At 37.2% G+C, this 27,261-nt stretch overlaps 2 protein-coding genes and 1 non-coding gene across 5 annotated transcripts in view; 1 reads left to right on the forward strand and 2 right to left on the reverse strand.

The window, feature by feature from the left end:
* Positions 1–27,261, reverse strand: part of LOC129764841 (uncharacterized) — a 433,851-nt gene that overhangs the window by 388,265 nt on the left and 18,325 nt on the right. The window contains exons 1-2 of one of the 3 annotated variants that reach the window (XM_055764366.1): positions 22,906–23,084; positions 22,490–22,737 (exon numbers count right to left, since the gene is read on the reverse strand). The gene's annotated coding sequence lies outside the window, so the exon portion shown is untranslated. Of the gene's footprint in view, positions 1–22,489; positions 22,738–22,829; positions 22,849–22,905; positions 23,085–27,261 lie in introns of those variants that run through there. The other 2 variants (XM_055764365.1, XM_055764364.1) reach the window with 2 other exon arrangements.
* On the forward strand, positions 1,606–22,222 carry LOC129764844 (nose resistant to fluoxetine protein 6-like). Its single transcript, XM_055764371.1, has 10 exons — positions 1,606–1,793; positions 1,863–2,158; positions 11,119–11,284; positions 11,342–11,473; positions 11,534–11,891; positions 11,956–12,124; positions 12,188–12,381; positions 12,443–12,593; positions 21,540–21,869; positions 21,932–22,222. Exons 1-10 carry the CDS (start codon positions 1,718–1,720, stop codon positions 22,157–22,159), a joined length of 2,100 nt encoding a protein of 699 aa, XP_055620346.1. The 5' UTR covers positions 1,606–1,717; the 3' UTR covers positions 22,160–22,222.
* Positions 19,028–19,141, reverse strand: LOC129772419 (U5 spliceosomal RNA). The gene has a single exon (XR_008742616.1). It is a non-coding gene; the product is annotated as a U5 spliceosomal RNA (small nuclear RNA).

Genomic DNA, 27,261 nt, shown 5'->3' on the forward strand with positions numbered 1-27,261 from the left:
ATAGACGATCATATTTGATGGAATATACGCATATGTTCGAATTTCAACAATGACAAAGTTATAGAACTTTTTTTTTGTTTCGGACTCTGTTGCCTCGAATTGGCTTAACATTACAAAGTACGCTACGGAAGACGATACTGTTGCTTTCATTTGGAAGATGAGAAAATTTGATACAGGATATAGTAGTGAAACATCTAAATTAATGGATTTTAATAACATTTTGGAAGTAAAAAACTTAAAAGTTAGTAATAGTAAATGTATTATTATTAATGTCATCCTGATTTTTTCTATTAAACTGGATTGTTTCTATCAATCAAATTGAAGCTCTCTAACCGCTCTACAATTTGTTCTTTGACACCCAACTTCTATCTATCTTAGTTTGGCTGCAATATCGATATAATTAATTCTTGATGAAAATTCAAGCAAAATCTTCAAAAATCACGATTTTTACCCCACTGTATATGAATTAGTCACTTAAATTACACCTTAACGTTGAAAGGTTACATTTCTTCTTGAAATAAGTCATATTTGAAACATAAAAAAATATTTTTTTTCAAACTGTATATAATCGAGTCCAAAATTGTATGTAATCGAATCACATATAATCGAGTCTTTATATAATCGAGTCCGACTTGTAGTAATAATTAATATTATGGCTCATTATGGGATTACACTGCGTGTTTTAAGCATTCAAAAACATCACGTTATCATTTTAGTTCAATTTAAAATAACTTAGATGGTTTCCTAATTCGATGAAGTGCACCTTTACTTGACACTCACATAAAGGTAGTTGTAGATATCGACACTGTATCTCCGATATCGCGTAGCTGACTGGTAAAAAACCACTGTATAAAAAAGTCACTTGAGGCCGAGTTGCTGAAACTGAGAACTTATATCATTCAATTTCAGATATAGCTATGCATCAATCGGTATCCAATGAATCCGCTTATCACCTGTCTAGTCGACCATCTATTGTCCATTCACTCACCGACACGAGACTAATGTTCTCTGCTGATAATAATCTATTTGCTGTTTTTCATATAATCCTTGAAAACGAAATGACAAAACAACCATTATAAAGTTTCGACCCTTCGAACATCGAAGTTCATTGAAAACAGGTTGGCTGGATACATCTATCAATAGGTGATCGAAAAAAGACAATACTGTTGGAGACAATTGATCGTTATTTTGACAAAATCACCACCCTAGTGAACAAACCAACAAATCAAGTCAACCATATTGCACGAAAAAAAATCTTAGAATGATAATATTAAGAAACCACTCATGTTCAAGGTCAAGATTTTACTTTCCATTTCCCTATTAAAAAATTGTTATTTGAAACACCACCTTCCGGGTGGTGAATCTTGGAAGAATACCACTTATCAGAATGAGCGCCGAAAAACCTGATTTGCATGTATTCTAGAAGAACGGCATCTTTTTTGACAAGATTTGCATCCTTCTACACAGACACGAGGCGTGGAAAGCCGTTAACTCCACCGAAACTCGTCCACAGGCGAATGCATGATGCAGGTGTGTTGAATAGAGTCGATAGACCACTAGGCTAGCTCGTGCTGCCGCATGGTTCTGCGGTAGGCGTACTGTAAGATCACAATCCACAACGAATCCAGTCTTGTGCGGGGCGCTGAAAGTGTTGGATCGAAAGTTTGATCAAGCGGAATACGTGTGTTTTCTGTGTTTTTTTGTGTATCCTAGGACGATGGGGTGGAAAACCATGCTCGTGCTAATATTTTCACTGTTGGTGATCAATGCGGGAAAATGTGATCTGATGAAACGTGAGTGATACTTGAAGTTTTTCTTGGGAAATATGTTCAATAAGTTCCTTTGGGTGCACTCAATTTCAGGATCGGAGTACAACAAAATGCCAAAGATGTTCGAGTTTGAAAACTACGATGATTGTTTGTACAGTGACCCGGAAGTGAAGGCTACGTATTGTGTCGTGAAGGCTGTGATAAAACCAAATGCCAGTTCGGAGCTGTGGAAAACGATAGAAAATTTCTCTAGTAATAAGAAGCTACACCTGAACCATGCTGTCCTGGATCGGGGGTTGTGTATATACAATGTAGAGGAGGAGTTGGCGAAATTCAAGGATGTGAACACCAGCGGATTGGTGGTCTCGAAATTCGATATTGACTTTCCGGTATGTGTTATGATATGTTCATTTTTAAATCGTGCAACGTATAATTACTGTTTGAATTATGTAAATAATAAAATTATGAACTGGGAATAACAATAAAAAAGCTAGGAAATGATTTTTAGATAAGGCTTCTGTGGGTCAACCGGGAAATGTGAATGATTAGATCATAAACGTCTGTGTTATTCAAACTCAGCATTTTGTCACAAATTATAGACAAGGCTTTTTCATACATATTCTATTCTTTCCTTTCATTTAGTACGCCATCAAACTTGGTGAATCAATAATTTATTGCATCTACCACAGCGACCTGAAATCCTCATAAATTATTCACTCGAGGGCCCCTCAAATTGACATCAGCTTGTAATACATGCATTTAAATTGTTTGTTCAGCCTCGTGCAATGGAAGGATTCTATGAATGTGCTCTTAGATTTGATACAGTAAGGCTGTTAGTATAGAGTGTCAATTAAGTTCCGGGACTCAATCTAGAGAATATTATCTCAACGTTTTGAAGTATTTGATCCTCGAATATCACAAACGAGATAGTTGGGTTATTCTACACAATAATGCACCGAGTCAAAAGGCACTGATCTTGTGTCAATTTTTGATTTGAAATCACGCCTGTGTCCCAAATCATTCGTCTTATCCACATTTCCCATTTCCCATTTCCCAATAATTAAGGCAAATTCAAAATTATTCTTTTTTGGATATATTATAGTGACTTTCATTCCAACATTTTCGGCTGGTTCATCACTTTTACTTCCATTTCGGAAGAATGTCGGGAGTGAGAATTGAATTCGTGATCTTTAGCGAGAGAGGTATAGATGTAACCACTATGCCAGATCACCTCCACAATTTAATATGAAATATTCACTACCAGTCTCGAAGTAATTGTTACGCTGTGTATGGTGGCTGGAACCTTGAACAAGTCTATAACGACAATCTTTATAGCGACAAATCTCTCTATAACGACATGTCCAAAGGTCCCTTCAAAATCGCATAGAAATTCTTTTCTTTATTGCGACATTTCTCTATAACGACCTTTCCCTATAACGACACATTATCGCTTCTATTTATTAAAACATAACATTTTCTATTGCGACAATTTTCATTTTCACTCCACTCATAGTGTGTGTGTGTGTGTGTGTGTGTGTGTGTGTCAATGTCAGTGCCCACGAACGTAAATAGTCTATGTTAACCTTATAATACAGGTTTAATCAACTTTGAATATCTGTTCACGCCCATCTGATTTAAATTTTCGGATACTGACAAAAATAGAAATTTAAACAATAAATGATAGGGAAAGCTTATTGAAACAAATTAATCGAAGAATTGTTGTACAAGAATCCCGTCCTAGAATGAAATTGCATTAAATTTGCAATAAATTTAATGAATGCATAGTTTGCGCAATTGTTATATGCAGAGTTGCCAACTATTATTTTGAAAAATCAGGGAGAATGAAAATAAGAATTAGGACAAATCAGGATAGCTCATATTGTGCTGTCCGGAAAGTTCGAACCGATTTTTGGAAACACAAACGCATGATAGGCAGATATACATTAATTCAAGTTTATGAGCACAGATTTGTTCCACGATCTTTCGTCATCTTTCACACAGCCAGAATATGTTCGCATCTTTGTCGAAAACTGTTTTAAAAATAAAAATAAAATATTTTCTATGCTGTTCATAGTGTCGAAGTTCGTGTGCTTGAGAGAATTTCACAGGGACTCTAACCTGTGATGACCTGAAGGTGCAACATCGGGTTAGTTTAACTGGTTGGATAGCACATTCCAGCCAGACTCTAAAATAAATTGTCGTGTTGTCAAAGAGACATGAAGTTTGGCGTTGCTCTGATGGAACACGACGGCTATCACATTGACTAATTCTAGAAGTAACTTTAGTTTGTTGCGAGATTGCGAGAATAGATGTGCGAATTTATTGACTGTTTGATTAGTTGAAGTTCATAATGGAGCTTCGAGATCAATTTCGAAAGATTATTGAGTTTTTGTGGAATAAGAGGAAATGTATAGACAAAGTTGTAAACTAAGAATTAGGACTACGTGTCTCAAGTATTCAAATAACAATAAGTATTTATTTTCATTCAAAATATTACGATTTGAAACTTGCTTTGAGCATGCTAATCTGACAGAGTATCATTCTTTCACGTCAATTTAAAGCTTTCATAATTGTCGACAGGGTTCGATAAAGCGAATCGCTTCGGTATATATAGATAATGAACAAAAAAGATTGAACATTATACAAGTGCGGACTGGAGAGCTTTTTTATGTAGGCTATTATGACAATTCTCATTTCCAACTAAAACTTCGTATATTTATCACGGATGATTTTCATTCTAATAAAGTGGAAAATAAAAAATCAGGAAAAATCAAGATCATTTCAGAAAAATCAGGCAAAATTGAGTGTTTGTCCGGATATCAGGGAACGTGTCAAAAAGTCTGGTAAATCCTGAAAAATCGGGAAGGTTAGCATCTCTGGTTATATGAATAAAACTTTTGACATCAAATTCAGGCTATAATTTGAAGTATCGTTTGTTTCACGTGTATAGGTTGAAATACACGAAAATTTTCAACGCTAAAAATAAATTGGACGTAGTTCAAAGGTTCGGAAAGGGTACTGAAAAGACAACATTGTCTAATGAATTCAATGTGCCACACAATGCGAATTCATTCAGAGTCGTGAAAAGAGTAAGATTAATGGCTTTAATGATGTTCAATTGGTATATCATGTCTGGCGATGAGATAAATAAAATCAATCATTTATTAAATCAGAGCCTGTCGGAGCACTCAAAAGTGAAGCTATAAGCCCACCCAGCAAGTAAATGCTTTCCAGATTATCAATGCTGGTTTATTAAAAAAAATAACAATTTAATATTTTTTCTATCTAGAGTAAAATTTGTATCGGACGAATGAGCTAAATTTTATATTCATTGTTATTTTTTGTTTCGAGATGGTTAGACATCAATTCGTTTCTAATATAATTTGATTGTTTTGCGTGTGCTTGGGCGTTCTCTCCTTATAGCGACATCTAAGAACTCTATAACGACAATCTTTTATAGCGACAATTTTCTAGAACGACGGTCCCTTGCGATGTCGCTGTAGAGAGCTTTCACTGTATTTTCAAATTGTAGCGCATCTACAGGAAAATGCTATAAGCAAGTGTACGTCCGGTCAACCACTTTTTTAGAATCTTTCGTATGTCGAATTTTGTATCAAAAAGTAGTATTTTCGGTAAGTTTTACTTCACAACTTTGTTCAACAATAAAAATGCAGCTAAAGTACAAGGATTTCGACTAACTAAACAACTAAACTTGATTAGATTGAACCAAGCATTACTTCTTTATAAGGACGTGGAAACTATGCAAGGGATCGACTTCAACTTCAGAGATCATAATCCTTACATGAGGAAGGACACATATTTCTTCTTGGATGGCGTTAACGTTCCCTGCGGAACTCTTGCCGTCTCAACGTATGCATTAACTAGCCTCATCTATTAATACTTAGTTGAGATTTCTTAAGCCAAATAACACGCCTTGAATGTATTCCGAAGGGCAAGCTCTTGAATACGCGTGACCACAGTGCAAGTCGAAGGAAATTTCTTTGATGAAAAATCCCCCGGCCAGAACGGGAATCGAACCCGAACACCCGGCATGATAATGTGAGATGCTAACCACTCGGCCACTGGTGCACGAGGACACATATTAACATTTGATAAAAAAATTCACTATTGAAACAATGAAAAAAATTGATGGAAATATAGTATGCCGCTGCCCGGTAACACCAAAAACATTGTTTTTCGCTGCCTTGTAAGCTCAACTTATTGCGCCTTTGATTATGCAGAAATTGAAACAATATTTCCAGTGCAGCGAAACAAAATTTTTTTTTTTGTGTAGGCTTACAAAGAAAAATGGAAAATTTGAACTTTTCATCAAATAAACCGTATATTTTATTGAAGAAACTGCATGTTCTTACACAGTAGATTAGTACAAAAAATGGAGTACTCCCAGATACAGGTAGAAGTCTTTGGTTAAGCAATATATTGAGAAGATATTCCAAGGGCAACGAAAAAAATAATTTTGTGAGTTGCAATACAGTTGCCACGGCCTTTTTTTTATCCCATTTATTTATTTAAGGCTCATTAGCATTTTAGATGTAACAGAGCCGAATTTTAATCGTGTACATGTCACATGGTTATCATATCTATAATTAACACATTACACAGTTGTCATTCGCCAGTATTCCTTCTATACCATTCACACAGTAGCCATTTAGGCGTAAGAGTATTCTTTTCTGTTCTTCCATTATCCAGTTGGACCACCGGACAGCAGAGACAGTTGATTGATCATTGTTGAGTTATTTATAGAACAGCAGCCCGATGTGTCTTGCAGAGCAGAGCAGTTGTATGGATGAATTCGATCTTATTTCGACCGTGGATCGATCTCCATCGCTGATGATTGTTGCGTGGACGTAGCTATTCTGTAACAACACAAAGATGGTCAATGAGGGCCCTGAATGTTGAACTCACGATCGATCGCTTACTAAGCGAACGCGCAACCAATGTGGCTACGGAGACCCCCTATATTGCCACGGCCTTATAAAGGGTTAAAGTAAAATTGGCTACCCTATGAGTCGACCACATAATACTAAGTCGGAGAAAACTTACTGTTCCTGGCTAAGCAACGCAGATTCAAAATAATCACTCGATTCTTCGATAGTCTCGAAGGTTACCATTACGATGTGAAAAGATATTGATTGTAAATGACATGCTTGTGATATATTCTTTGCGAGTTTTCTAAAGCGACATGAAAAAGTGTTTATTTTTCATAATCTAATACGACCGCAAAGGGTTAACATATGGTCATTTTTGATTTCACGATTCGCCATCCGTCTGTTCTGAAAACATTCAGATAAGATCAACAGTGATGGGAGAAAAAAATTAAACAAGTGTACAAGAAAAATGAATTGATTTTATTTTAACTTTATTTTATGAGAAACATTCGAAAGGGCGATGACCTGTGCGGCAAATGCTACTGAAACAGATCGTAGACACACAATTTGAGCTTTGAAATGAAATTTGAACTTCACCAAAAATAGCATGCTTTTTATTTCAGAGCTTTCGATTCATTGAGAAGTTCAACAGGAAAAAACATCGTGGAGGGTAAATAAGTTCAATGCCGAATTGCATAGTTTCATTCAAATGTTGGTCATTGCCAGGAAAGTTTTGATTGAGATGTCCGAATATCATCTAGATCAATTTAGAAAAACCTACCGGCGTTTATGAAAATGTAAACGCGAGTGTGTTCGAAACCAGTTCTCATGGCAACAAGATTCACTTTCAACTTGAATGCAACGTTATTCGAACGATATTCTCGGCGAATATTATACGAACTAACTGTTCCTTCCACTCTTCGGGCCTTGGAGTGGATAGTGCTAATGTTTAGAATTAGCATTGCAGATGAAGCACCGCCGCTGACCGTTTTGCAGAATACATGCAGAACGGAAAATGCTAATATGTAACAGATCGTTAGTATCTAGTTCTTGGATGACGACAGTTTTGGTTCTTTCCGACGCATTGGCAAAAATTATGACGGAACATTTTCGAGAATCGGTTAATATTTATGTTTTACCTAAAAAATACCATTGGATATAAATAAACGATCGTAACAAGGGTGATATTTTTGACTTTTTTTTTTAATTTTATTTTTTCTACGAAACAAAACAATCCGTTATTTAAAGAATTGATAGGAAGTGGAATGAGATGGGAAGTGGTTTCTGTTCACAAAGAATGTAAATTTAGTTTTTTTTAGTGCAACATACATGTGCAATAGAGTGCCAATGGATGTATGGGAAAAAAGTGACCCTCGAATTTTCAATAAAAAAGTTGATTCCCACGAAAAACTACCCTATGCAAAATATCAGCTCAATCGAACTTCATTTACTAGTGTCGCACAGCGGTCAAAGTTTGAGTTTTTTGAAAACCGAAAAATCACCTAAGGGGGGAAATCGGGGTTTTCGAAAAAAAAATCGATGCCAAATGTCTTCAAATTGCATTAAACGACGAGATCTACTGTCATCTCGAAAAAAAAATTTGTCAAAAATCGACGCTCTGGGACTTTTTTTCGAAATACGAGGCAAAACGTATGGTTTAGGGTGCCACTGAGAATCATCATATCGATTTTTCATACGGGACTCCCTGCGAAATGTTAATTTGCACGATAAAATACCCTCTGCAAAGTATTAGCTCATTCGGACTTCATTTACTATTGTCGCAGATGTGGAAATTTAACTAGTAAATGAAGTCCGATTGAGCTGATATTTTTGCATAGGGTAGTTTTTCGTGGGAACCAACATTTTTAATCAAGTTCGCTTTGAAAATTCGAGATGGCCATTTTCATTGGCACTCTAATGTACAACATGTAGACTTTTTAGCAATTGTTGAAATGTTGTAACTTCTTGTTAAACGGGCTCCTTAAGATGAAATATACATCATTTTGAAACCACAAGTATCTTGTTTCGGATTTTTTTATACATATTTTTGCGTAAAAATTTGTAAAAACTATAAAGGGGATTATTTATTTGTATATTTCAGAATGAAACGAAATTTAAGAATAAACTCAGAAAAGTCATTGAGCTCAATGGGATTTTCAGTTGGAGAAAACAATCATTTTGAAATAAACATAATCAATTTAAATAAACTTTTCCGTGTCGAACATGTATTCTATGTAATAGAGTAGCACATCTTCGACATGTGATGGAAACATTTTATACGAAAAGTGTGTCTGATAATGCTTTTATATAAGAGAATAATTTTCATTGAATTCTAAGAATTGAAAACTGCGTTCGAGTATGATAATCTAATATAGATTCGAAAGAGAGAGACACAGTATCTTGATAATCGCAGATTACTCACGGATAGGACAAATATTACCCGAATGTAACAACAGACATAAATCGAACCCAAGGGCGTTATATTCAGTTATTTTCAAAACAGTTTTTCAAACAAACACATGAACAATTAGAAGTCTAAAACCAACTTCCTCGTTGTATTCAATAGGGCAGTTTAGATAATTTCACGGCAATTGAAGCGATCAATGTTACTCATTCTAAAGGCTCTGTGATACTTCAACACATCATCTTTTTCTAAGGTTCACTCTCAGTTATCGAATACATCCGGCTTTAATTACGTTGCACTTCAACGCCTCTTTTATTCCGAGAACAATCCTTAAATTCACAATATTTAAATTGATCGACCGGAAAAAGCCACCAATAAGTCTATAAAACAAGCACTTTCCTTGAAAAAAAACAATTTGTTTCATAATATGTCGGATATTACTTCAGAATGAATCGAAATATTTCAAATAACTCTTCAGTAGAGAGTTCGAAGGACCTTGAAAGGACCGATGGATGGTTTTGTCAAAGATGATACAGGGTCACACTCGCCAAACGGCATAAAAATAGACTCGGTGTTTCTATCGAACAAAATTGCACCACTGTTTGCTGTTTCTTCCATTCTTCCAATCTTACTTATTCCCACAGATTAGGTCTTAATTTAGAGTAACAAGCATCGGTTTTAGGATACAGACTATCGTAAAATCGATCTATACCAAATCATCCCAGCAAACATTAAATCGCATAACAAGCGTATATATAACATCATATGCCCTAAAATTTGGTTGGCATATAATGCGCCTAACTGGCATAAGCATGCAAAAGTGGAGGCTATATACATACATGGCAAATGCTTACCGAATTTGTTTGGATGAATATGCAACTTTTACCGGCTATAATAGCGATTATGTTGAATTGAATTGCGATCTAATGTGAATATATTTATGAATTGTCAAAGCATCGAATACGACTTTTGCCATACTCATATACGATTTATTACAGACATAGAAAAAAACAAATGGCCCAAAATATTTTCGTGAAATGTTTATTATAGCCTCACGAAGCCATATATGAGTATTTATGTTTGTAGAAATAATAATTGTTTGATTGACTTGTGTTGGGAGTGGAATATAAATGATTAAAATGGCACAGATTGATGTTTGGTGAAAACTGCTGCGATGTGGGTTCGAGCTCCGGTCGTCTGGATAATCATCCACCAGCTATCTCGCGCGGCTATCTGAAATTTAATTCAACAGCAGTTAAAACTTTCGAGTGCATCAGCATTTCATTGACATTTCAATATGATGTAATATGTTCTTTATTAGGATCTAATGTGATTTACTGTTTCATGATTTTCTTCAGCATGCAACACGATTTACTACAGTACTGAATCGATTTAAATTATACGCTTATACGACACACAAACTGCATCACTGAATATACGCATATGATGCGGATTAAATATATTTTACGACAATGTACATCATAAAAATGATATTTATTATACCGAATTGCGACTTAATTTGATAATGGTATATAAAATCGAGTTTTTACATTTTATGCGATTTCAAATATACACGATACATACTTTGATTGATATTATATGCGATTATGATTTATTCGGATTTCTTATAAGACTTTACACGTGCAAAACTATACGATTTAATGTTTGCAGGGATGTATGCATATCAAGCTGATGCATTTTGTGAATCGCATGAACATATCAATTGAATCAATGTAGTACTGCGAAAAATTGTAATATATACTGTGGAATATCGTTCCACAGGAAATCGTACTAGATCGTAATTGAGGCCATATTACATCATATTAGAAATTTGACATATCAAGATCCGTCGTATGAACAGTGTCGACGTCATATATTATCCTAGTATAGAGGCCGAATAAAATATATAAAAAATCAAAACATTTCTGGAAAATGCATTAGAAAATGAACATTTACTCAATCGATGATACTTTAATACTTCAGAAACTTTACTGAGCTAAGAATATTCTTCCGATTCTACAAGATGCGATTAACGCTCATTTTCCATTTATTTCAGTATAATATGAGACACGACCCTTTTCGGAACAAATTGGAGTATGTGAAGAATTATTCCGAAATTGTTAGTATTAAAATAAACAAAGATTTGGATGAAAAACATGGCCTCAAAGCCTACACCGAAATAGAGTACTGCGATAGAGCAGAAATGAATGAGTATCCGATAGGTAATTATAGTCGCATTTATATTGTTTCCGTTTACTAATTAACCTTTACATCAACAGACTACCTGGATGTGTTCTTCCTGATAGTGGTGGCTACCCTAATCACACTGACCGCTTCATCAACCTGGTACGACTACAAATGCAAGGTGGGATTCGGTCTCGATCACTACCGCGAGGATATGCCCAATCGAAGTTAGGTTAATCAACCGTTACCAGTGAAGCATATGATTTCATTCCGATCGTTTCTAACAGAATCAATGTACCTGGCATCATTCTCAGTCATTCGAAACTGGTACAGGCTGACCGCTCACTCGAGGACCCCACTGAACCGCGACCTAAGGATGATACAGTCGGTTAGGTACCACACCTTCATCATAACGCTCATTGGACACGCTTCCATCTTGGTGCAGCCTCGATCAGGTTGGATTCTGGAACAGAAGTACCGCGAGCTAGCTACGATGATCATTGTCAATGGATTCCAGATTGTGACCACGTTTTTTGCGATCAGTGCGCTAGTGTTCACGATATCCTTTGTGGAAAAGCTGCGAGAGAGTGGAAGAAAACCATCGATCATGACAATCGTTCTGGTCACTGTGAATCGATACATACGGTATGGTTCGGTGTGATGAAATAATCTTGTGTGAGAATAACGAACTCGAGAGTCTTTCGTACAGATTAACCCCGGTTTACGCAGTCGTTCTCTTGTTTGAAGCAACATGGTTCATACGTCTACTGGACGGTCCTATGTGGCGGACTGGTGTCGAACCACACCTAACGTTCTGTCGGCGGAACTGGTGGATCAATCTGCTATATTTGAACAACTATATGAAGCTTGAAGAACCAGTAAGAAAAAAAATACCATATCCTCGTAATTCTTGGAATTCATATGGACAACCGAATTTTCAGTGTATGCAACACTCGTGGTATTTGGCCTGCGACTTCCAACTGTCATTCATCGGGCTCATACTGGTTACGCTGATTCTTAGAATGCCCAGAATAAAAATTCCACTTCTGGCGACGATGACAGCCGTGTCACTCATCATACCTGCGCTGGTTGTCTACCAGAATGCTTTCGAGGGAGTACTTATTTTTTCACCCGAGTAGTAAACAATTCACTACGGTATGACTTTGTAGTTTTATGTGTGTGCATTCTTATTTCAGAGCGAAACGTTTCGTATTCCTGTACGAGAAGGCCTATCAGCTAGCGTATCTTCCAGCTCACATGAATTTCAACATGTACATTTGGGGAGTTATGGTCGGTTTGCTTTATTACAAGCTTAAAAGCCTGAGCTATAATTTGGGATCCAAAATGGTGAGTATTATCATCTACTTTTGTTCTAATCCTCATTCCTTCCTCCATATACTACGCGAAACATCAGTGGATTCTGACCGAATTCGAACAATGCTAAACTTCAAAAATTTTAGTAATCGTAAACTTGACAATGCATCCACTTTTAATATATTTTGTATGCTGCCATCTGGCAACACTGGAAAAGATGTTTGCATACCTACATATCAGCTTTCTAACAAAAAAAATTCATAGGAGAATACCTATTTATCGAAAAATAACAGCGTGGAGCGGTGTACCACAAGATATGATCTTATCGAATACTCTATTTTTTATTGCCAAACTCAAAAAGTGACCAGACCAGTGATGAACAAAGGTTAAAATACGATAAACAAGTCACTTTGGCACACCAGTGATTTTGTTTTGTAGTTGGTAATTGTACATGGAAAGTAGTTTAAGTACATGGAAAGCTTCAACGAGTTTATGAAGATGTTGCTCTAAATAAATTGGTTCCGTCAATTCAAAGAATATGATTTTGATGTTGACGACCATCCGTATAAAGGGCAAAAAGCACCGATGACGTTGAATTGGATTCGTGTCAAGCGCATGCTTCAGCATTAGACCTTCTACACATTGGGCAATCGCAACCCGATCTATGTTGGCGATGTCTATCGCATCTTCAACTCAGGTCTGCATATTGGGACAACTCAAACGTGATTAAATCGTTAAGTTTTCATCCGTCATAATTAACTAGTAGTGATGCCGTTCCTTTAACTACTGAAAGAAATCATATGATGAGCAACTTACTTGTTTTCACGACTACTTCACAATCGAAGGTTTTCCGGTTACATATCGTTTCACAAAATTTTGCAAAAACTTCAAAGCTGAAATAAACAACTTGAGTCATTCATAAAAAAATGAGAAATGAAATTTATTCATTCTATTTTTTGGAATTTAAATCGTCGTATAGCCCACCATCATAGAATATTAAATTCTTAGGTGGGCTATACCTACTTAATTTCAAAATTCATAAAATATTAAAATTAAGTAATACATTTGAGTTTCCTTCAATATGATTGTGAAGACATTTGAAGACATTTTTTTCGTATCATATGAACACATCTGAAAAAAACACCCGGCATTCATGATTCAAACTCAACGAACGCAGAGATCGAAATGTAAACAGAAATTGAACGAAAATGTTTGCCGACAAACATCGCTCACTACTTGACATGCTAGGTTGAATCGAAAAAGTTGGTCCTACCTAAGTTGCCAGTTGCCTAGTGTGTATGTTCCCATTTGATTACACATGCTCTCAACTTTTTTGACATATTCGTGAGGTTGCTTTCCAACTTATGTTGCCTAGTATGAGTTAGCACAACAACAGACAGCCACTCGCAATAAACAAAATGCGAGTCATCAGAATATCAGTCTGCGAAACATAAACATTCACACGCTGCATCAACGATCACGCCATCCGGGTTCCCGAGAATATAAACATAAACATCAGGCCACCCAGAGCGTTCCCACCAAATATGCTAAATTAGGATAAGTTCAAATATTGTAAACTATTTCATCCAATATAAAAGGCAGGGATAATAAGGCAGAGAATTAAAAATAATAAGTGAGGCAGGGATAACCTTTGTGAAGTCAGTTCAAGTTCGGTTCAGATCAGTGTTTAGTTCGGTTCTAAGTTCAAATAGTTCAAAATTCAAATAGTGAATAAAGGAGCTTCACTCCAAAAAACAATTTTTTTTAAATTTAAGTCCGAAAAGTATTAACCTATGTAGATGGCCTTAAGAGTTACCCGCCAAACTATTTCTAAGCGGCTACATACGTTGATAACGATTCAAAAGCAGAGAACTTGAGGAAAGTTCACAAATTGAGCGTAGACAGCATAAAGCTAGGGCTCGCGTGGGGCTCACGCATTGTTTATTGTTTGGAGTCAACATGGATGCAAATATGTTCAGCAATTACAATTGCCCGTAGCCAATGATAACGTTGGGTAGTTCCTAGATGTTTGAATATCCATCCGTCCATTTTGCGATTTGCAATTAAAATACTGCAGCAGGATCGCACGAAGCACTTTATGATTAATTTTAGGTTATGTTTTCTACACAACGGCGGCCATCTTAGCAGTGGCGTTGATTGGGGGGGGGGCGTTGCGTAGTGGGCGGGCCGCCCCCGGGTGCACGATTTTAGGGGTACGAAATGAACCGAATTTATATGAAGTAATAGGATCGACTCTTACGCCCCGGGTGTGACACAGATTCTTCCCTGGGTGCGGGGTCTCTAATTCGAACTAACAAAACCACATTTCGTCTATCATGATCCAGGCATTGCGTACATGATCTGGCATCCACTCTATAGATCTATAAAACTAGATAAAACGTAGACAACAGTGTTTGTTATGGGAACCATTTTGACAGCTGTAGTTGGTGGCAACTAAAATTTCGGAGTTTTTCCGAGGCCCGTATGCTCAACAACAATTTTTTGTTTGTTTTTACTTGCTCAGTTTTGTTCAAAATGCCGTCGAAACAAGAAGCATTTCGCGAACGCGTTTATAGTTCTACGAACTGCAGAGAAATCTTGACAAAAAGTATACGGTAAAACATTTTAAAAGCGAAAATGTTGTGGCTTCGACTGTTTACCATATCCTAAGATCTTCAACAACTACTCGCAAACAAGTTAGTGGAAGTCCAGCCAAAATTATGGACGCAAAAGGACTTGATCTCTTTCTCGTGCTTTCTATAACAAGGATTCACTTAGCCAACGGGATGTCGCAAAAAAGTTCAATTGTTCTCACCAGTGTATCCGCAAAACATTGAAAAGAATCAGAATAAAGTCCCGAATGAAGACGAGAGCCTCGTAATACATTAAGAAACGGATTTCGACACTGAAATCCTAATGCCGCTGGTTGATAAAAATTAATCCAGAAAATATTTTGTTTTGGACGACGAACATGAAATGGATTTCTATGCCATGGGTTTTACCCTTTGGTTTTACTATCAATCAAGATGTATAACAGAACGAATGTTTGAAAAAAAAATTTGGTCGCGTTCTTAAAAAAACATCATGCAGATGGACAATACTTCTTTTGCTCGGATCTCATTACGCCAAAAATCCATTGGTACCCAAAAACCACAACCCGACAAATCTGCCACATTTCTTCGGGATTTTGAGTACAAAAATACCTGGAGAGCAACGAATTGCAAACAGTTGATTGGTAGAGTCAATAGCAGGGCCCTGCATAGTCAAAGTCAATTGAGGATAGTCAGCTGACTATCTGACTGACTATACCCGTAGTCAGTTAGTAATGACTTTTGGCTTCTTCGCGCAGTTTCTCCACCAAAACGACTAAACAGTCAGTCGGGCGTTTAGTCGCTATCTCCCACTACCGACTCGACTATATCATTTCATTCTTCCCAGTCAAATTGTCCTCATTGCATTTTTAAGCGACTTTCCCCAAAACGAATTCGTTCCTCTCTTCCTCTCTCCCATGTACGTGTGCATGCATCGATGTTTGAGTTCAACGTGGTTTGACATACGCTACAGGTGAGCAAGATTCTTTTGTATCATACACGAAAATTACTCACACGTATAAAATAGTGTCGCTGTGTGTACGCTGTTTTGCACGCTAATACTAACGCGAGGACCTTTATAGCATACTTGATAAATGCCTAAGTTCGTTGGTTTGAGTTCACGATGGGTAGAAAATAAACCGCCCATTGGTGGGTAACTTCTTTTTTGCATCAGAAATCATGTTTTCGTTCATTTTTATATGGACGTAAAAATAATATTGCGTATTCGGGTATGAATTAGTGTCAGGGGGAAATGGAAGTATGGATTGAAGTTAGTTGAATGAAGAGGCAGATTTGTATTCATTACTCGAGTCAGTTAAAATAACCACTGACTGGACTAGTTCACCAGTCATCCTCGCTAGTCAACGATAGTCAATTCATTTTCTAATCAAGTCACTTTTTGTTGCCAGCGACTGCCGAGGTAGTTCTAGTCGAAGCGAAGCTACTGAGAGTAGAGTCGGTCCTCATTTTTCACCTTCGAAGATTTCGGGCCCTGGTCAAGAGTATTCGCAAAGTTGACATGGAGTTCGTATAAAGCTCCTGTTCCGATATCAAACGGAAGTTTCGCCAAACAGTCGATTATGAACCGTTTTAAAATGTTCATTTTTTTTCAACAATGGACAATGTATGTCCATGACAGTTTGAGAAAGAAATTTCAAAATTTGGTCTATTAATCATTTTTTGGGGAACTATGCGAAGGTTCTGGTCTACGCCGATGAACAAAAGATGATTGATGCCTTAGGAAACAACATTCGCCAAGTCATCACGGTCTTCATTATTGCAAAAGTGATCGAAAAATAGACTGCCTGATTAGACAAACATCTTACCAGCCACGGCATAAAATCAAATTTATGGCAAATAACACCATTTCTACGTGTTTTCTATCAGTCTGAAGGTTCAATCGCAGAACTATTCATTGATTAATTTTGACCCTTTACAAATTCCTTTACTAAAGGGGGTCTCCGTAGCCACTTGGTTACGCGTTCACTTACTAAGTGATCGATCGTGAGTTTAAACTTTACTTTGAATTTCCTAGTATTTCTACCAGTCATTATAATGTCAAATTATTTTCAGACCCAATTCTCGTTCAAGATTTTTTAATCACTTGGAAATAACATGTTTCTCCCTTACGTAGAATATATGTTTGATACAGAAAATAGAATAAAATCAAAAATATAATAAAATATATAGGAATCGGACGATTCCTTCCTCAAGTTTTACCCTTACCCTTTGCTTGATTAGTTCTCGAGTTATGCAAAAATTTGTATTTCATTTGTATGGTGGCCTCCTCTTAGAGAGGGGGGAGGACTGTACCACAATGAAAACATTTCTTGTCCTCTAAAACCTTCCCATGTCAAATTTGGTTCCGTTTGCTTGCTTAGTTCTCGAGTTATGCAGAAATTTATGTTTTATTTGTATGGCAGCGTTCCCTTAGAGAGAGGGGAGGGGTCTCGAGCCACCATAGAAACATTTGTTGCCTCCTTAAACCTTCACATGCCAAATTTGGTTCCATTTGCTTAATTAGTTTTTGAGTTATGCAGAAATTGGTGTTTCCTTTGTATGGGTGCCCACCGATTCAACGCGTGGAACGATTTCGCTTTTGAAGATATATCGAACAAAACCGTTTGTATAAAAAAAAACCGTTGCTGAATCCTCGCTTGTTGGAACGAGACTAGTATTAGAAATATCGAATGGCTTCTCTATGCCCGAACGAACGTACGAAATAATTATTAACTTTGAAACTATTTCATAAAAACGTGACATGTTTTCTGATTTGGTACCCTTCCTGAAAAAAGTAGTCCTACGTCAAAACTAATTTTTGGGTGAAAGACAGGAGGGAAAATTTTCACGATACAGCGTTGGAGCGCATTGGAAAATGGAAGGCTGGGCTAGGAGAAACATAACAGTATTATATTAACCTCTTGCAATACGATTTCATTTCCAACAGCACGGACCAAACACGAGCACCTCGAGTAGTTTCATTATGCTGAGTGAGCATCAGGTTCAATGTTGTAGGTTTTGGCACAGTTAAAAGTCCATTCATGGATGGCCAGAGATTCTAAGTAGCATTTGTAAAAAAAACCATCCTGTTCATATAGATTACAGGAATTGTAAATAATGAAATAAAATGGTGGAACGATTAATCTTTACCAGTTGCGAATGGGTCTAAATATTTTTGAAAATGGAGCACAAATTACTAGAATGTAAAGAATTCGTGAAGCTCTCTAATTATATTTTCTCCCGGTAGGTAAATCATTACCCCTTTCGCATCAGCATCTAAACATTCCTTCGTTTTTGAGAGCAAAGCAGGTGTATCTAAGAATGTTTGACTGATTAGTTTGTCGGTTTCATTCCCTCAATGAAATTCTTCGAAAAATATGACTTTTTGATTATTTTTTTAGGCTACGTGTCCCATTTTCATTCCAGAACTATTTGGTCAGCCTAAACCGAAGGTAAGAATAGGCACTGTGCATTGATTTATTTGCTTATTTTATTCTTCACTTTTCGTGAGTGCGAAAAAGATAGCATCGAATATGATCAAAACAAACACTACAGAAATATCGAAATTCGCGTTAGATCAAATGAGACAGAAGATTGAGGTTAGGTTCAATGCAGTGATCTAACGGATTTTTTTTATTAATCCGTTTATTTTTACAGACTCAGTTACACAGGTTTAAAGGAACCAGACTCTTAACTATATTTGTACTAAAATATATTAACACGTTTCCTTAATTCTATGGTTAATAAAATAGGAAACCGATTACTCGCGGTCGACTCGAGTATAGAAATTTTCATTAGGAAAAGGATGGGATGTAAGGAGATTGTAATAATGTTCACACTCACACTCCCATTCACACTCACATTTTACACTCAATTCTTAAAACTATCCTTACATCTAATATGTATTTTTTAGACTCACTAGAGTATCCCTCTCCACGAAAATCTTTAGTAAAAGACGAAAGATTTATTCGACCAGAGTGAACGGATCTTCCATTAAGGACTTTTTTTTATTAATTCGTTTATTTTTACAGGCTCAGTTATATAAGTTTTAAGGAGCCGAATTCTTAACTATATTTTTATAACTATATAAAAACAATTACTCGCGGTCGACTCGAGTTTAGAAGGGTGACATTTTTTTCAGGACAAGGATGGGATATAAGGAGATTATAAAAATGTTGATGATCAAACTCAATTCTTAAATCTATTCGTATAACTATAGTGTATTTACATTTCAACTTATTCTACTGTTTATAGCAAGAAAAACATATACAGTGGTAGACATTCGTTTAGCCGCACCCTATTTTTCCTTCCTTTTTTTTTTAATTCAATTCTTTGTACAGTTTTGCTCATAAAAGACGATTATTGTTTATTTTCATCGAATTCATTCTAAAAAAGTGTAAATTCACTTTTTGTTTTCTAAGTGATTCAAATATGTGGAATCAAGGTGGACATTCGTTTAGCCGCATCCTAAAATTTCAATAAAAGAAAATTTGTGCGGCAAATTTCGAGTTCAATCGGTAGCTAATATTTAGTATGTCCACCTCCATTTCGGATCACTTCGAAAACTCGATTTGGCATCGAGTCAGACAGCCTTTAAAGTGTTACCATATTGATTATAGCCCAACACTCCTGAATTACTGCCTTGAGACTGGAAATGTTATCAAATTGTCATCCGTTTGCATAGACCATCTCGGCCAAGATTCTCCATAGGTTCTAGGATAGCAATCGACTGCCAGCAGGTCATTCAAGAAGCGGAATGTCCTTCTCGACAAACCATGCCTTCGATTGCTTGGAAACGTGGATCTATGCATAATCCTGCTGAAAAAACGACATCCTCGGTAGCGTTGTTCTCAATGTGGCCAATCAAAACGTCCTCCAGTAATTGAAGATACTTTTCGGAGTTCATTCGGGTGAAAATGAAACAAATGAGAAGCTTGCTGTGATAGGAAACGGCTCACCACACTGTCAAACTTCCGCTTCCAAAGTTTCGCTTTGATCTCATGGCATGCCGTTGACTTAAATTGTACCAATAGCAACTGTAACAGTCCGGACCATCCAAACTAAACTTTTTTCGCCGGAAAATACAACATTTCTCAATTCTAGTTTCCATTCCATGCATTGCCGGGCGAAAATGAGATGCTTCTGCTTATGGGTGGCGGTCAGTTTCGGCTTCCTTCAGGTTTCTTCCACATGATGTTTGGTGACTCATTCAAGATGCGCGCAATATGCCTCTTCGTTACTGGAACAACCGATTCTGCCTTAATGTATGAGCAGGACATCGTTTCCTGGTTGCTTCGTGTCTTATTCGACTTTGGTGTTCCCATTTGTTGGTCGTTATATCCCATATTTTTGGCACTATTTAAAGAAATTCCGTACCACTTCCTCAGATAGACCAATTTTTGTTACGATCGAGCGATTAGAAAACTTTTGTTCGCTGAATATCTGTATTATTTTCCGCCCTTCTTCCGTCAATAGAATACCTTTCGCCATTGCTTTAAATCCTACGTGAATCACTAATCTGACCAACTTCTTACGTTGCACATCTAATATTTATCTTTTAAATTAAACATTCCCAAGTATGTTTTCAAAAAACACAGATAAAGGCTTGGTGATTATACGAAAACTCGATTTTTAGGCCCTGCGGCTAAACGTATGTCTCGGGAAAACCGATGCCGCCTTGTGTGTGTGTGATTGTGACGCACGTCCTTTCAATAAAAGTAACTTAAATATCACTACAACAAATAAGTATCCCGATAAAAAGAACATTCCTAGTTGTTTTGTAAGTGTTTCAAGTTTTTTTTCAAGTGCGGCTAAACGAATGTCTATCACTGTATTTGGGACATGTAATCAAGGTCTAACCGAGCCAATACATCTCTCGCCGATACATTGGGTTGTCTTCCTCGGGCCCGAAGGGAGTTTTCGAAATTCGATCTGGCGACCAGATACACCTCGCACGACACATTAAGGACTTGTTTTCTTTTTTTTATAATTTGACTGATTTGGGTCATTTCGAATGGAATCACTTGCGGCTGCGGTATTTTCGTTGCTTCGTGCGGCTTCTCGTTGGCACGGGAACATTCAACAGAGAAAATGTAGACTTAAAATGTTCTAAGGGTTCGTTCACACGAAAACACAAAACTGTGAAGTCGCTAATGGATGACCCTTCATTGATACAATTCGTTTGACACAAAACTTTTCAGCGGGCAATTTCATAACTTTTCTTTATTATTTACATACTACAATTTTTATATTTTGATTATTGGGTGTTACATATCAAAGACCCTATATTCTTTTATTGTCTCCAATGCCATGCATAGTGGAAATCGAATAGAACAAATCAAAATCAACCAAATATATTCATGAAGTATTTTTCTCGCCCGTATTACAGTTCTTCCGAGTAATCTGGTACTTGTGTTTCATAATATCACCGGCGATGTTCCTGTTAGGAAAATTGTTCTACGTCAACGATTTTCCCACCCCTTCGATCTGGATGTCGATATACTTTGCTGCGACACGAGGCTGTTGGGCCCTCATACTGTCGATAGGTTTCATTGGGTTCCTATACCGAGTAAATAAACCTGTGGCACGGTTTATGAACATCAGAATCTTCGAAATACTTGGTCGGTTGACATACGGAGCCTACATCGGGCACTTTGCCATCATGAAAATGATGTTCTACAGCGAGCGGGAACTGTCGAATTTGGACACTTTTGCTATTGTAAGTAACCCTATGCGCAAAATTTATAACTTTCTACCCGGAGTCTTTTTTTCATCTTTCAGGCAGTCAAAATTCACGCAACAGTACTGCTGTCATACATGCTATCCGTGGTGTTAACATTGGGTATAGAGCTACCCACCTCAGCTATTCAGAAACAACTCTTCAAACAATATCTAAAACGAAGCGCTGAGGAGGAAAACTTGGGAAGCCCAAAAGCTAATGGTTTGAAAGGACATACAAATGTTTTTTTCAAAGACTCATTCAACGGCAAAATAGATATTAACCAGTAATGATTTTCTAAGCAATTAAAAAAACAAGTCATCTATCGACGATTTATATATCTCACGTTTTATAGAGCAATAAATAGTCTATTTTTACAACAATGAATTCATTCGCTTGAACCTACAAATGCGTCACTCGTAATCGACAAAACAATTCCATTTCTCATATTTGTCAAGTTCATAGCTGAACAATGAACAGCTACTCGGTAACTATCGCATAAATTATCTGCACAGCAACTGCTGAAAAATCCGCCAAAAATGAGAGTATAATTCGATGAATCACGCTACCCTACCAGCGTTCGTTCCATTCCTATAAAAGTTCTCTAGCTTTCCACTTACCTGGTAACCAACATCCATGTGAACATTCGGCGGGAACCAGCAGCGTTGCTTCATCATCTTTCCGTACAATGTTTCAATTTCAAACAACGCAGGTAAGTTGTGAGTTCAGAATCGATTTGTCCACACGAAATTACTGTGACTTCTAGTAGTTTTAGTTTGGATTCTAACGGCAATGGAGAGTTTGTGCACAGCTGATTATTTTCACTTTTCCAGTAAGGTATCCATTTCAGATCAATCCCTTTTGTGAGCTGCAATTGAAAAGAAATTAAAAAAAATTGAAAATAAAATCAATAACTCTACTATTGGAAAAATAATAATTAAATTTTTAAGAGATACTGACAGGCGTGTAATTGAATTATCACTGATGAATGCGTTATACATTATTAGATGATTTATCTTCTTTTTGTTTACTCAACCTTTTATTCATAATACACTTATTATGAGTCATTAATTTTCCCGCCCAACTGTTCGGAAGTATTTTCCGTCAGTGATATACTCTGTATATATTTCCTGGCCCGTTTTCGATTTCGTCATTCTTCAACATCGATGGAATATTTTATCAACCGGCCCACCGCTCTTCAACCATACAACCAATATCAACTGTGTAATGTATACCTAAGTACACTATCGAGTCTAGCCAAATACTGTGCCCCATCCGGAACGACCCAATTCCAAACACTCGAGTCACAATACACTGGGGCAGAACCGTGGAGCATATCGTCAAAACCTGTCCTCCTATAGAGGCCGAAAGAGGGCTAGAGAAAAACTAAATATAGAAGCCACCATCGTACGGGTAGAGGGTTATCTGGAGTAGAAAATAATCGATACACTCCGGCCTCTACACACGTTCAGTGAGTCTATGATTAGTCTAAACAGTTCTACGAGAAACGAACCGCTGGCAGATGGTAGTGAGAGTGGCGTGACATAGCAACTATAACAATCCCATTGGAGCCTACCAAACGGAGTCTTTCTCTGTTCCTTCATTCTTATGCGCTTGGTTCTAGTTTTTCCTAATCTTCTGAGAGTGTTAAGAACCAAACTGAGTACCAAATATCTGGAACAGATTTAACCTCACTCCAACCACGTTCCATTGTCGACTACATTTTATTTTTTGAGACACAAATAATGATTCAGAAATACGTTTCTGAGATGTTCACAAATATTTGTTTTACATTCTAAATATTATTTCATATTAAAGGCAGAATTTGTTTCTCTGCACACCCGGTAAATTCAGCAACTACATTTTGAAAAATATTGGGTTGGGGAAAAAGTTATCCAAGTTATCCGTCTTGATGTCGGATTGGCGAATCCCGATGAGCTGTCGGAATCCATGGTATTTGTAAGGTTCGCCACGAACCATGTCTTGTATAAACTCGCCATCATAGATAGGAACATTTGAGACCAACGGACAGACTCCTACCCTAGTGTTGATCCCCATTGGAGAACCATTAATTAAAATTCTTCTCAATAATCCTTTTTAATTCAAACGAGAAAAGTGTCACCAATATTTGGGTACCGTGGCGACGACCGGTTAAGCATATCCATCCTTCGTATAAGCGTAAAAAAATCTGCCCTCTATGTCATGCCAGTCTTTGTGCTATTGACTTGATGACTAGCCAAAATGACCAGCACAAATAAACATCCCCCATATTTTAGTGCGTTGCAAAAGTTTGTACCCATCTGTGTTTTGGTACGAATCCTATCAGATTCTTCCATCAGCCTGTAGAGGACCTCAATTGAAGATTATAAACATGAAATCATTGAGAAGCTCTATTGCCGGTCGCAAACCCAGAAATAAGTAGCGTTGGAATCGAGACATAGCTCCAACCTCAGTAAAATCATCTGGGTAATCCCAATCCCAAGGTTTCCGTGCCAACGTAGGAATGGCCGAGGGGGCTCAAATTATACTTTTTCGCTAGCGAAACCTATGGAGGCCAGGCTACCCTCCACAGTATTTTGCCCTTACTGTGTTACAGCAGGGCCCGGAAACAGCGGACCGTTATTTCCCTAGCGACTCGTGAGATGCAAATGAATGAAACCATGAAACGAACCAAAAAAAACCCGAAAGAAGAACGGAAGGTGCGAGTGAAAAAAGAACGTTGATCATTCCAGTCAAAAAATTGATAGCAAGCTAGATGCCTCTTCAGCTACTGCCGACACCTGAGGTAGCTTTAAGCCCGCTGGATATGACTCAGTGGCAGCTAGTCGGCAACTCCTAACACCCCAGGTAGCTTTACGCTCGCTGGATATGAGTCGGTGGAGGCATATAATCTGACGGTTTTGATTGAATCGCTGAGGGTAAGTCAGGTGTCCAATTAGCAACTAGCAACCCCTCTTATGTAGCCCTGCACGACACAATGGAAGTGTATCCTCTCATTGGCTTAATCGCGGATTGTACTGGAACCGTCGGTGATGGTGGCGGTAATTGAGTCCCTAAGGCGTCCCTGAGACGAGATGGTGCGTTGCGTAGCTTCAACCACTCGGTGAACGCTCCGCACGCACTCATAATGCGCTCTATGCTGCAGGAACCTAACGACGGCGTGATCAATTTCATAGATCTTCAATACTCGCTCTATCGTACACGTCATATGCAGGCTTATTTGAAGTTGCTCCACCTTGCCTTCCACCAAACCCAGTCAAGACACACCTAGGAACGAGAAATATACCGAGGAAAAAATGTTGACACTGGTACCGGTTTGGGTTAGTGAAAATTTCCCTATCGAACAAGGTGTCCCGGAATGCGGTACAAGTCGAGCAAGAGATGGCTATTCTATATATATAAAAATGGATTTCTGTCTGTCTGTCTGTCTGATTCTTATGGACTCGGAAAATACTGAACCGATCAACATGAAAATTGGTATGTAGGGGTTTTTGAGGCCGGGGAAAGTTTTCGTGATAGTTTGAAACCCCTCCCCTCTCTCTAAGGAGGGCTGCCATACAAATTAAACACAAATTTCTACACTACTCGAGAATTAATCAAGCGAATGAAACGAAATTTGGCATATGGAGGTTTTAGGGTGCAATAAATGTTTTACGGTGATTAGATACTCCTTCCATTTCTCTTAGGGGGGGGGGGGCTGCCATACAAATGAAACAAATATTTCAGCATTACGCAAGAATTAATCAAGCAAATGAAACCAAATTAGGCATATTGAAGTTTTAGGATGCAATAAATGTTTCTATGATGGTTAGACTCTCCACCCCGCTCTCTATGGGGGGCTGCCATACAAATAAAACACAAATTTCTGCATAACTCGAGAATTAATCAAGAAAATGAAACCAAATTTGGTATGTGGAGATTTTAGGGTGCAATAAATGTTTTTATGGTAGTTAGACACTCCACTCCCCTCTCTAAGGGGAGCTGTCATACAAATGAAGGACAAATTTCTGCATAATTCAAAAAACTAATCAAGCAAATGGAGCCAAATTTGTCATGCGAATATTTTAGGGGACACGAAACGTTTCCATAGTGAATAGACACTCCTCCCCTCTCTCGAAGGGGGGGGGGGTCTGCCATTCAAATGAAGCTCAAATTTCTGCATTACTCGAGAATTAATCAAGCAAATGGAACCAAATTTTGCATGTGGAGGTTTAAGGGTGCAATAAATGTACAAAATTCAACGGGGTCGATTAGAAGACCAATCAATGAACAGTTCTGCGATTGGACCCATGAACTTGCTCATAGTAAGAAAACGTGAATGTTTGAAGGTATTGATAACAAAAAAACAAATTTTGGGACGAAGTTTGCCGGGTCAGCTAGTAGTAAAATAAAACAGCTAGGCGAGAAGACGTTGACTCGCGTCTTTCTGAGGGCAACTGAAATGCAAATGAGTGAGAAAATATTATTCATTTCTCTCGAATAAAATAACCCTCACTTGTTGGTATTCAGTGCAGTAATTCGAACGTGCAGCGACATGGAAATCAATGTGTTCCTTCAACGCACAAAATTGCCCTACTATTTCAGAATATTTTCCATTCATTTCCTTTCATTCTTGTGTCTATATATATATATATATATATATATATATATATATATATATATATATATATATATATATATATATATATATATATATATATATATATATATATATATATATATATATATATATATATATATATGTGTGTGTGTGTGTGTGTGTGATATCAGCATTGGGAATGAATGTTGTTCGCTTACTGGATGGATTAAGGATTGACAACCTGATGGCACAGCAAGTAAAATGATGATGTTTTTTATATCAAATTCGTTTGATTTTTTTAGAAAAAGCTGAATTTTCAAATTTGCCAGTTTCAAGTATTCTTTCTACGCTCCAAAGATTAGAAAATCATCATTTTACATTGTTTCATTTATAACATATGAAGGAAGGCTTGGTATAAGTGTTGTAATTTACATTTCTACTAGGCAAACGATGGATGGCATATGTTGCGCTTCAAATACTGCAGATCTTACTCGTATCGGTCGAACGGAATTCCCTGGATAATTAATGATATCAACAAACTTCATATGCTGTTGATTGCATCGCCATTATCCACCTGAGCTTCTGAAAAATGTCCGGATGTTAGTACTTATAACCTATATGAATTTACAAACTTAACAATTTCGAAGTTTATCTATGACTTTGCTCCAATCGTGTGTTGGATCCATTGGAAATACACCCAGGTTTTTTACGCGGGGGATACGTACCTTGTAAAAAACCGCGTTAATTGGAAAAATCGCGTAAAAAAACCAGGTCACCTAAAATCTACGTAAGCATCGTGATAGAGAGATCGTG

This window comes from Toxorhynchites rutilus, chromosome 2, assembly GCF_029784135.1.
Source record: "Toxorhynchites rutilus septentrionalis strain SRP chromosome 2, ASM2978413v1, whole genome shotgun sequence".
In the NCBI taxonomy this organism is placed as follows: domain Eukaryota; kingdom Metazoa; phylum Arthropoda; class Insecta; order Diptera; family Culicidae; genus Toxorhynchites; species Toxorhynchites rutilus.

Bases quoted from the DNA above. Each gene is read 5' to 3' on its own strand.
- LOC129764844 (XM_055764371.1), top strand. From the start codon at position 1,718: ATGGGGTGGAAAACCATGCTCGTGCTAATATTTTCACTGTTGGTGATC. The intron at 11,474-11,533 runs GTTAGGTTAATC...CGTTTCTAACAG, and splicing joins CGAGGATATGCCCAATCGAA to AATCAATGTACCTGGCATCA. The intron at 21,870-21,931 runs GTAAGTAACCCT...TTCATCTTTCAG, and splicing joins ATTTGGACACTTTTGCTATT to GCAGTCAAAATTCACGCAAC.